Source organism: Vulpes vulpes, chromosome 12 (genome assembly GCF_048418805.1).
Source record: "Vulpes vulpes isolate BD-2025 chromosome 12, VulVul3, whole genome shotgun sequence".
NCBI lineage: Eukaryota > Metazoa > Chordata > Mammalia > Carnivora > Canidae > Vulpes > Vulpes vulpes.
In genome coordinates, this window is record NC_132791.1 from 70,837,203 (window position 1) to 70,849,418 (window position 12,216).

Here is a 12,216-nt window from a genome sequence, read left to right on the forward strand (position 1 = left end):
GGGGGCCAGGTAAATGCCAGTAAAGTCAAGGGAAGACAGTCAGAGAAAGTGCCTAGCCCAACCCTGGCATGTGGCAGGCGCTAGAAACCTTTCTCTAAAGCACCTGGAGTTTCCTTAGTGACTCCCACGGCACCCTGAGTGTGCCCCAAACCACACGGGAATGTATTTCCTTAGGGTCCCCGCTCAGTCCTGAAACACGCTGGCATGCTCTGAACTGTTTAGTGTGGCAACAGAATGCAGTTCCTGAGCCATCTTTAATTCCCACCCCAATTTATGATTGTTCAAAAAGACACATCCCTTCTTGTCAGAATCCAGATTCACCGCACGGGCTGACAGGAGGAAATCCCACGCGTGGCCCTGGGTGGTGAGTGGACAGGCTCCAGCACGGCTTTCAAGAGGTCAAGGAGAACCCTCGAGGAGGCCCCCACGCGGGCCTCGAGGCCTCCAGGCGTCCTCACACCGCAGCCGGCCTTCCCCAGCGGCCCGTCGCCAAGCCCCCCTGGCCCATCCCCACCCGATGTGGCCTGCTTCCCACGAGCCTGGCCACTCAGTCTTGTCCACAGGGAGCGCCCGTGGTTTCTCCTGGTGTGCCGTTGGATTCGACCACGTCGGGCGCACTCGTGTTCCCCCAGAGTCCACGTGCTGAGGTTCGAACCTCAGGACCTCAGAACGAGACTGTATTTGGAGACGTGGTGTTTAAAATTTTTAAGATTTTATTTATGTTTTCATGAAAGACACAGAGACAGGCAGAGACACAGGCAGATGGAGAGAAGCAGGCTCCTCGCGGGAAGCCTGATGTGGGACTCGATCGCAGGACACTGGGATCATGCCCTGGGCCAAAGGGAGACGCTCAACCGCTGAGCCACCCGGATGTCCCTGGAGACTAGGTCTTTAAAGAGGTGATTAAGCCCAAATGCGGTCCAACTAAAGTGGCTCCAATGTCATGTGACCGATGTCCTTCTAGAAGAGGCAACAAGGACACTGACACACAGAGGGAGGACCACGAGAAGATGCAGGGAGGGCATGCTCACATGCAAGCCGGGGAGAGGCCTCTGGAGAGGCCACCCCAGCCGACACCTTGACCTCTGGCTTCCAGATTCTACAACTGCAAGGAAATTAACTTCTGTGGTTTACGCTCCACTTTGTATGGCAGCCTAAGCACATAAAGACAGAGGGGGTCTCCCAAACACCCCAGCTGCCTCTGCAAAGCCCTAGGTGTGAGCCTGGCTACAGGTGGAAGGAGGAGGGGGAGGAGGAGGGGGACAAAGAGGAGGGGGAGGAGGGGGGTTGGAGGGGGAGAGGAAGGAGGAAGAGGAGAGAGAGAATGAGGGGGAGAGGGAGGAGGAGGGGAGGAGGAGGGGGACAAGGAGGAGGGGGAGGAGGGAGGTTGGAGGGGGAGAGGAAGGAGGAGGAGGAGGAATCGCCCCAGAAAGAGCCCTGGCACTGGATGTTAATTAACACTCTTGGCAGCCACCCACTGTCAGGATCAGCAGAGCGGGGAGTTAGGGCGCGACGTGACATCTCACTCATCGTCCTGAGATGTGAGAGTCACTTTATCCTCAGGGAAACGGGGTGGAGCGGACACTATCACTTCTTTTCCAGTGGAGAAGTAGGGGCGCTGAAGAGGCAACTCCTTGGTCCTAGGCCGCTGTGGCCAGTTTAGGAGCAGCTCCAGACTCAGCTTAGATTTTGCAACGCTGGAGGCTACGCATGAGCCGTGAGGGCCCAGAGAAAGGGGCCTTCAGGAGGACCTGGGGTGGGGGCAGGGGACACGCAGTCACACCCATGCATCTACAGGCACACGCTCGAAGGTACGTGCACACTCACATGCACCCACACTTGCTCTCATGTGCTTACACACTACATGCACACAGTCTTGTGCCCTCCACGCCTCCCAGCGGATCATCCTCACACACAGTCCCCATACTCCAGTCCAACTGCCACACAAACTCACCCTTCCACTTGACTGCAGGACACACCACAGGGCGGAAAAGAAGATGCCCTGGATGACGGCAGCTCGCACACCACACACAAAAGGGCACCGTTCAATCAGTGGACAGACTGCGGGTTTTTTGTGTGATGATCCTCCTGGCCAGCCCCAAGCGGAGTAGCTTTTATTTCAGCTGTCTCCTAAAAATCCCAGAAATCACTGTAAATTGCTTTATGACTTGTTTCACAATTCAAAGTTGGAGGCAAAGTTCGTTTTAGAAGCTGAAATCAGTCATTTGAAAGCACGTTCCTCCTCCTCCCCCACCACCCGATTTTGCGGCTACATCAAAAAAATAAAGATTTTCTCATTTTACCAATATGCCTTGAAGCAGATGTGTGTGAGGCCTCTAATCCATCAGGTTAATCACGAGCATTTGGGGGTGTTCGTGCCATGCTGCATAACCACAAGAACAGACTTATTACTTAAAGTAAATTTATTAGGTGTTTGGGTGCCCTTTTGCAATGAGAAATCCATCTCATAATTCTTGTGAATAAATCAGGTTTTTATTCTGGTCATAAACATGAATTTTTCTTGTCTAGATGAAAACAGTCTCATTCCGCCTAAAGAGAAATGGGATGGGAGGAATAAATGGAGGGATGAAGGCAATCCGGTCCCTGCTTTTTTTTCTGCAGTGACCAAGCAGTCCCATTTCCCGTCACTGACTCAGAGTCTGGACCCACGTTAATACCTTTTCCATGTCCGTGTGGCCTTTAGAAGCCGGCAGGATGCCAGCGTGGGGGGACGCCTGGGTGGCTCAGTGGCTGAGCTTCTGCCTTCGGCTCAGGTCGTGATCCCAGGGTCCCGGAATCGAGTCCCACATCGGATTCCCCACAGGGAACCTGCTTCTTTCTCTGCCTGGGTCTCTGCCTCTCCCTCTGTGCCTCTCATGAATAAATAAATTAAATCTGTTTTAAAAAATAAAAAGGACCATGGGGCCTCCTCTCCAATTTGCAAACAGACAGACACATGTCTTCTGGATTCATGCAAAGAGAGCCTCTAGGAAGAACAGCCATGTGCACCATGTGTATGACGTCTGGGGTACTTGGGGCATATTAGGTTATGTAATCCCCATAGAAACCTCATGAGGCAAGTACTATAATCCTCATTTAACAGATGGGCAGAGGTGCACCTGGGTGGCTCAGTCAGTTGAGCATCTGACTCTTGGTTTTGGTTCAGGTCATGATCAAAGTCCTGGGATCAAGCCCTGCATCGGCTCCAGGCTCAGCACAGAGTCTGCTTGTCCCTCTCCCTCTGCTCCTCCCTGATCCTGTCTCTTTTTAAATAAATAAAATATTAAAAAAAAACACACACACACAGAGGTTTGGAAAAGCAGTCATTTATCTGAAGTTACAAGCCTGGGAAATGGCAGAGCTGGGACACGAACTCTGGTCTACTTAAAGCTAAAGCACTCCCTGCCACCACATCTGTCAGGCCTGGAGGATGTCCTCACTGGCAGAAAAAGCTGCTACTGCAGCCAGGAGGGTGAAAGGGCTCAGGACTAGGAGTCAGGTCCCTTGGGTTCAGGTAATCGCTGACACCTGGGGCCAGTCACTGCCCCTTCTAGAAGGGTGCAGCCCACTTGCCAGGGGGTGGGGGTGGAAGACTGGGGTGAGGCCTTTTAGAAACGCCCTGAAGATGCACATGTGAACCCTCTGCCCGGGGTGTGCCTCAGAGAGGCACTCAATCATCTCCCCTGTAGCTTCTAGGAGCGCACTGACATGCCTTTCTCTAAAACTACATCTGTGAACTTATTTTTTCTCCCAACGATTCGTGCTTAGTCCTGAAGTATGTTTCCGGATATGATGAAGGGATGTTTTTTGAGTGCCTGTGTCAACAATTAAAGATTAATCCTGATCCTGCACGTGGAGAAAATCAAACCAGGAAGGAGCTGGAGCTCGTGTGTGGCCTCCAGAGAGCACTCCCCAACCAAATTACATGTGTTCACAGAGTTAGAAAGGAGGTACAGCCACACACTGAGGGCAATGCCTGGCCCTGCCAAACACTGCTCCAGAAAGGGGTTGGCACCACACCAAAAACATGAGCCTAATTCTGAGATGGATCTTCAATTTTTCTATATCTCATTTTCTTTAAAAGATTTTATGGGGATCCCTGGGTGGCGCCGCGGTTTGGCGCCTGCCTCTGGCCCAGGGCGCGATCCTGGAGCCCCGGGATCGAATCCCACGTCGGGCTCCCGGGGCATGGAGCCTGCTTCTCCCTCTGCCTATGTCTCTGCCTCTCTCTCTCTCTCTCTCTGTGACTATCATAAAAAAAAATAAAAAAAATAAAAAAAATAAAAGATTTTATGTATTTATGTATTAGAGAGAGAGAGAGCAAGAGTGGGGGTGAGGGGCAGAGGGAGAAGCAGACTCCCCACTGAGCAGGGAGCCCGACGCAGAGCTGGATCCCAGGACCCCGAGATCATGCCCCCGGGATAGAGCCCAAGGCAGAAGCTTAACCGTCTGAGCCACCCAGGCGCCCCTCCATATCTTGTTTCAAGGTTTTCTTTATAATTGCCTTTTGCTTACAGCAACAACAACCCCAAATGAAATTAAAAATTCAACCAAAATATCAGACTCCATGCTGCCCATCATAAAATCTGAAGCATGACTTCACAACAATACAATTTTGGAATACCACAGGAGGATAAACGAGCATGGCCTGGACAAATTTGGATATTCTAAAATCAAAACAAAACATAAAAAAGCCCTAAAGATGTTCCTCTTTAGGCAGTTACTTACATCCTACAGAACAACAGAAGGAAGAAACTTGCCCCATGAAACTACTGGCTGTGCCACATTCTGTGCCAACAAAAATCTGAAGGAGGCCTAGATTTCTGTTTTGATAGAAAGGTGCAGATTCCATTTATGGGATCAGATGCAGTAGTGAAACATGAACATAAAGATTGTGCAGAACCTGGAAAGACGTTTTTGATAGAAGGCTAAAATGCATACAAGGAAGGTATAAATGGTGCACACTCTGTGGTTAGCACTGGGTAGGTGTAAATCTGTCTAAAGATTAAAGACTGGATGAGATTATGCAAAATGTTAAATAGGCCTTGTTTCAGGGTGGTGGGCTTATCAATAACATTAATCATGTTAAAGCAACACATATTTTGGTTTGGTTTGATTTTTAAGAAAAGGAGGAAAGGGAAGGGTAGTCCAACTGGCATGCTGTTGCCCAACACTGGGTCCAACACCCTGGATATGGAGGTGGCCACAGCTCAGCAGCTGTGGCAGCTGGAGAGCCAATGAGCATGACAGGAGGCAAAGACAAAGGGGTCTGTACCCGCCTTGCAGACAGCAGCTTTGAAAGAACTCCATTTCCCAGCAACATCTATCAATGTGTCATAGTGGGGGTTAGAATTAATTTGGGGAGAGGGAGAAATGTGTAGAAATATGGTAAAGGAGAGGGCACTTCTGAAGGTGTAGGATTATACCAAAACCCTCTGGGGCCCTGCAGGGGAAGGGCAGGGAATCCAGTGCCCAGAGTTTACCCCTATGTTGAAATCTAATCCTCAATATGATATTAGCTGATGGGGCCTTTGGGAGGTGATTAGGCCACAAAGATGGAACCTTATGATGGGATTAATGCCCTTATTAAAAGACCTCTGAGAGGGGCACTTGGGTGGCTCTGTGGTTGAGCATCTGCCTTTGGCTCAGATCATGATCCCAGGGTCCCGGGATCGAGTTCTGCATCGGGCTCCCCACAGGGAGCCTGCTTCTCCCTCTGCCTATGTCTCTACCTCTCTCTGTATCTCTCATGACTAAATAAAATCTATTTTTAAAAAAGTGCAAGAATCCAAAGTCATGTAGAAAGGCTGAATCTAATGAGATGATGCTCATGAGGGTAAAGGGGACATCCTGCTCTGGGGACCACGGTTACTAGTGTACACATGCTAGAAGGGAATCTGGGGGCCATGGTGACATATAACTGCCGAGACCACGGCCAGAGGTAAGGGAGGATGAAGAAGAGAGCTGTCTGGGCACACCTGATGGATACAGGGCTCCCTACACGAGTTTGGGTGTAGTGATCTTCTTGTCCTGGGAGCAGTTGAACCAGTTTCTCCAACCTGACCAGCCTCTCCCACCTACTGCAGGGTGACACAGGTATTCCCATTCCCCGTGTCCGCTGCAATGTGGGAAAAAGCTGGAAAGTGGGACCCCAGAGTGCCATCCCAGGATGGAGGTCAGCCCAGCCAGTCACTGTGGGGTCAGAAGAACAACCACTTAAGGGGTAAAGACCATACCCCATAAAGAAGGGGGTTGCGCTGGAGACAATCCCCAGACACACCAACCTTGCCTTTGACTCTGGCTGGGGGCAGAGCTGGAGACCTGACCTTGAGGAAAAGAGAAATTTTGTGGCTGAGGAGCATTCTCAAAGGGGGTGTGATTATGAAAACCGTGGTGGGCTGGTAGATGACCAGCCCCCGCATGCTCCTATTCTTCTCTGGGGAAATATTCTACAGCACTGACACTGCTGGTTGCTCCCCAAAACATTCCCAGTCCTCCTTCCTAACAAAGCCACCATTCTCTTCCAGTGGCAATGTGCCCAGCCTCAGGGGAGGAATCAAGATTGGTCCAAGCCTCCTGTGGCAACCCCATTACCCTTGCCAGTGACAGGATGATGGCAATTGGGGGCCTTGGCTCTGGTTGATGGCCATCCAGGATGTCTCCTGAGAGGTGCTGGGAGCTTCCCCTCTCTGACTCAAGAAAAAGAGAAAACCTATTGAGAAAATAACTTTTTTCCTGCCCCCTTGCCTTCTACCTTGGTTACTCTTGTATGAAGACACCAGCTTGGCGCTACAGCAGCCATTTTGAAACCATGAGGAAAAGCCAAGAGAACGGCAGACCCTGGCCTGGCCCCCACTGGTGCCCAAGTTGCAGGACTAACCCAGAACTGCTAACTAACTTCCAGGCTCCTCTGGTTATGCAAGACAATTCAATGGCTGTACTGTTTAAGCCACCACCCTCAGGTATTCTGCTACTCACCATCAAAAGCACATTCACTGACCAACACCATCCTCTATATTATTTTATTTGCTTGTCACTACACAGGTCCTTGTGAGCCTCACATTAGGAAACAGGAAGCTGCCGCCCAGGAAGTTGAAGAGGTGAGATGACACCAGTTGGCAAATGGCAGGACCGGAGCCCTTCTCTGCCAGCTGGGATAAATTCATTCCATTTGTGGACGATCCAACTTTGGGAGCCATGCTGCAAATCTTCAAAACCAGTAATGTAAATGTCTGATTAACATTTCCAAAATTTGTTTGCAAGAAGAATGCCCTGACAGGTGGCTCATCCTAAGCATGCTGCTATTTTTTTTTAAGATTTGTTTGTTTATTTATTTATTTGAGAGAGAATGAGCATAAATAGGTGAACGGGTAGAGGGAGAGGAAGAAGCAGACTCTGCTGAGCATGGAGCCCAATGTGGGGCTTGATCTCATGACCCTGAGACCATGCCCTGAGCTGAAACCAAGAGTCAGCCACTCAACCGACTGAGCCACCCACACACTGCTATGTTTTAATACTCTGGTTTCTCTTCCGATTGCATTACTCTTTCGCCTTTTCCTAAACAAATTGCTGTATTCATAAAGCTCTCCCAAATTGTTCCCCCACCTCCACGAAAACAAAAAACACCACAACAAGAAGAAGGAAAGAATAAAGGGAAAGTGAGCATGCCAGGAAGTCACTGGAAAGAAACTTTTTGGTCTGAGAGCCAGGAAATGTCAAGGAAACAAATGTCACTACAACTGACCCTCCATCTCCTATGGTTCCATGGGATTCCAAGACTGCCTCTTTATTAACGGGTACACTGTAGGGCAGTCCTGACAAGTGGCAGGCTGCCACAGAGGTTGAAAAAGCTACCTGTGATTCTGGGGTTTATGGTAATTTAACTAATAGATATAGTAGTTGATGGTGGGGAAGGAAATTGAATTTTACCCCGAGTCTCTGAGTTTTTCTTGTTTTCAAACTGATTGGTCTGGACAATGGAAGACCAGGAGCCAACAATAAATCCATTGTAAGCTGGAAATGGTCTCCTCTGAATACAGCTAAATATTTCTTTAATCCTTGTATTAAATTTGTCACTGTAGTATGAGAGCTATTTTATTTACTCTAAAATTTAAGCTGTTGTAACACTGTAATTATAGATGTAACAAGTGGGGGGCTTGATATCTTCGGCAACCTATTTAAGGCACTTTAAAAGCATAATATCAGATGCTTGGGTTGCATTTATATTTTCGGGTCACGATGAAGATACTATCATTAATGACTTTTTTATGTTCTGAAAGCCATCTCTTTCATTTTTGTATCATGGGAAGGGTCTTTAATAATCCCAAGTTAACATGAATATGCCTTTTTTTGTAGTTTCTCTGTCTACATTATCGGGCACATCAGCCAGTCCCCAAAAAAGTTATGTCACAGTTCTGTTCCCAAGGGAACAGACACATTGGGTCCCCTATTAACAGTGGCTTTTGTTGGCTTGTTTTTTAATTTTTTTTCTGACATTAAAGTGGTGTGTGTTTGGCAAGGATTTCTCTTCCTCAATTTGGATGTTGTTTCTGCCTCTGAAACTCTGAAAACAAGCTTGTTGATAAAGGACAAGCTGCAGGCACCCTCACATGCATCACTACTTCATCAGAGGCTCCAAAGAGGCTTCACCAAAAATAAATCAGTACTGAAAGCCATGTTCAAGTCCAAACGTGCTTCCCTTAAGAGATTTTCAGCTCAATGTGTATTTGTCCTCCGTATGTAACAGTTCAAAGAAGTATCTTCACATCTATTGAAAGCCGATTACTAACCATGATCGTGCACCTCCCAGCCCCCACCCCTACTCCTCGTCTCAGCCAGGGACTCTAGGGTCACTGGCCAGCCAGACTGTGTGCATTTCCCATCCAGTGACACTGGTGAGAAGAATGGCTCATCACAGGAACAGACTGGTATCCTGGCACAGAGATGCCTTCTCACAGAGGACCCCCAGACAACCAGAAGGTCAACCCTGAGGGCGTGAAACCATGGCATTCTGACACTCCAAGGGCCAGTCTGGGCTCCAAGCACTTAATGCTCTTCAACTACATCCAACTGAACCGAGTTCAGTTAGCTAGTTGTACAACATGTTTACCAATGTCCCATGCCAGCCTGCTGAGTGGTGCAGGGAATTTCACCTGGAAGTCCCAGGATGTGAAATTTCCCCTCTGCCTTGCTAGTCAAGAGCAGAGAGACTGAGACAGAGCCAGAGACAAAGAGACATGAAGCTCTGCCCAAGAATTTTTAGCTCAAGCACTAGAATCCCACCCAGGTAAAATCAGTGCCTCGGGAGGGAGCAGAATGAAGTCATTGTAGTCTCTCCCCTCAGATCCTTAATCCTCAAGATCTGGGACTTGTGAATCCACACTTTTTCAGCTGTGGCTGCTCTGCCAGGACACCTGCCCCGTGCCTGCCACCAGAACGTGGACACAATTTGCAAGATCCTTGTAAAAGATTTTACCGGGATTTCCATTTTGCTCCATAGGGGCTTGCGGTTTATTTTTAACCAAGAGGGGCCTCCTATCAGAAAGGACGGCTACAGTTATTGCTCTAGCAGAAATGTTACTGGGCCTCCATAAATCAATTCAACACCCTGGCCTCTAGGGATTTGCCAAAAGATAACAGGCAGCAATTATGAAAGCTTCACCACCAGTTGCCAGCAGGGCTCCACAGAGATTTCGGAAGTCTGGGGGCAAAAACTGTAAATCAATTTTCAATTTTTCAAGGCAAAAATTGTAAATCAGGGACGCCTGGATGACTCAGCAGTGGAGCGTCTGCCTTCGGCTCACAACAGGACCCCAGGGTCCTGCGATGGAGTCCCCGGTTGGGCTCCCTGCGGGGAGCCTGCTTTTCCCTCTGCCTCTCTCTCTGTGTCTCTCATGAATAAATAAATAATTTTTAAAAATTGGAAAACATGAAGCATCAATTCTGCTCAAAACCATGCTAGAGGACAGGTCATGCTGGTTTAAATTAAAGCCACTGAGAAACAGGGACTTCGGACTAAAGGGTGTGGGGCAATCTTCTCCCATTCCCCCAAAGATTCCAAATGAACTCAAGAGTGGACACAGCTTACTTGATACCTTGATAAAGATCACATTGGACGCAGTTTAGGGGAATCGGTAGGTGACAGGCCTGGCCTACGTCTCCTTTACCTTGAAACCCTGGCCCTTTTCAGGCTATCTTTAAGGATGCCGGGATCCACTTTTCCCAGGAGACCCCTGGCCAGTCCACCTGCCTGTCACAGTTCTCTGGGAGCGGGAGAGAGGCACTGCTGCACCAGAAGCGGAGGTTTTTAATGAGAATGACGGGTGAGGGATCCCTGGGTGGCGCAGCGGTTTGGCGCCTGCCTTTGGCCCAGGGCGCGATCCTGGAGACCCGGGATCGAATCCCACGTCGGGCTCCCGGTGCATGGAGCCTGCTTCTCCCTCTGCCTGTGTCTCTGCCTCTCTCTCTCTCTGTGACTATCATAAAAAAAAAAAAAAAAAAGAGAGAATGACGGGTGAGCACTTCGAGGCTCCCAATGTGGCTTCTGCTTTGAGGACACACAACAGCAACCCTCGAAGTGTCACAGAGTTTCATGAGACGCTTCCAACCAGCGCAAGAAATTTCAAGATGTATCTGCATCGCTCGAAACCAGAATCGCTTTGGGTTTTGTTTTTGTTTTCCTGCCCCTCACCTTCCCAGGTTTCGGTGGCACTGGGTGTCCACGCGGGTCCAAGAGCCCCGGAACACAGCCCCTCCAGGATGGAGCCGCCCGAAAGCAAGCCCCTCCGGAGGGCGGTGGACGGGGAAGGCTGGGCTGACCAGGTCCCTCCGAGGCCCTCGCCTCCGCCGCGGCCGCCGCCCGCGGGGGAGCCCGCGCGTCCCCAGGGACTGCGCAGCCCTGGTGCCGGCGGCCGCTCGGCTACCGAGGAGGCAGACTCATCCGCCCGAGCCTGGGCATCAGCCCGGCGCAGAGGAGCCCGGCGGCCCCGCCGCGGGAAGCGTTCGGTGCGAGCGCACAGCCCCGGGGAGCCTCGCGCCCCCAGCTCCGAGGCCGTTCCGAAGTCCCTGGTCTTCCCTCGGACTCTCCCGCCGCTCGTTCCCGGCACGGCCCCTCCAGCTCCGGTCTCCCGCGGCCGCTGCGCCCGGGAACGCGACCCCGCGGCCAGAGCGGAGAGCGCAGGACGCCCTCGGGGACCGCACCCGCAACCTCGGCTCGCCGCGCAGGCCCCGCGCCCCGCGCCCCGCGCCCCTCACCTCGCGCAGCAGCCGCTCCAGGTGCGGCTCGGCCCAGGCGGCCAGGGCGCCCGGCGGCCCCGCGCGCCGCAGCAGCTCCCGCTCCTCCTCCAGCGTTGCCACCCGGCCCTGCAGCGCGGCCGCCTGGGCGCCCAGCAGCAGGCAGGCGGCCGCGGAGCCCACGGAGAGCAGCAGGCACAAGGCGCTCACCGCCCAGGCCCCGGCCGCCGTCGCGGGGCGCCCCCCGCCGCCGCCCGCCGGGCCGTCCTTCCGCGCATCGCCGCCGGCGCGCTGGCCCGGGCTCATGGCGCGCTGGTCGCGCGGGGGTCTCCGAGGGGGCGGTGCGGCGCCGCGGGCGCGGGCTGGCGCGCGGGGAGCCGGCGGGAGAGCCCGAGGCACGAGGGCGGCCGGGCGCGGGGCTTGGCCTCCGGGCAGCAGCGGAGCGCGGCGCACGCCCCCTCTCCGCGCCAGCTCCTCCGCGGCGGCCACTTTGGGCAGTTTCCTCTATGCAAATAGGCCCTGCCAGAAAAGGAGCCGGGACCCACCCAGGGGAGGAGCAGCCCGGCCGGCGAGGGGCGGAGGAGGGAAGGGAGCTGGCTCCTCTGAGCCCCCCGCCCCCGCCCCGCGCGCGCCGGGCCCCCCGCTGGCCCGGCCCGGCCCGGCCCGGCTCCCCACCTCACCTGTCCCGGGCGCCGGGCTGCACCCACGGCTGCGCGCACACCTCCGCGGTTCCCCAGCCCCAGGTCCCCTGCCATCCCCAGAGGTCTGCGCCGCGCCCAGAGACGCCAGCGTCTTCTGCAGCCCGCCTCTGGCTGGAGCACCGTTCCTGGCTGGAGGAAATGCCCCTAAACTTGCGAATTAACCTTTCTGACACTTTTTTAAAAGTTCCTAACTTCAAATCCCGTGAAGTTAGTGAGTCCGTCCTGGACGGTGCCTTGGCGCCGCTCGGTGGCCGAAAGCGTTCTCTGCGCCACTCGCGCTTAG

The 12,216-nt window shown here is 52.5% G+C and overlaps 1 protein-coding gene across 1 annotated transcript in view; it reads right to left on the reverse strand.

Moving 5' to 3' along the window:
* Positions 1–11,658, reverse strand: part of COL23A1 (collagen type XXIII alpha 1 chain) — a 326,570-nt gene extending 314,912 nt beyond the window's left edge. Inside the window, exon 1 of the mRNA XM_072728803.1 lies at positions 11,254–11,658. Within this exon, the coding sequence (XP_072584904.1) occupies positions 11,254–11,538 (285 nt within the window). The 5' untranslated portion in view covers positions 11,539–11,658. The remainder of the gene's footprint in view (positions 1–11,253) is intronic.
* Positions 11,659–12,216: the final 558 nt, after the last annotated feature.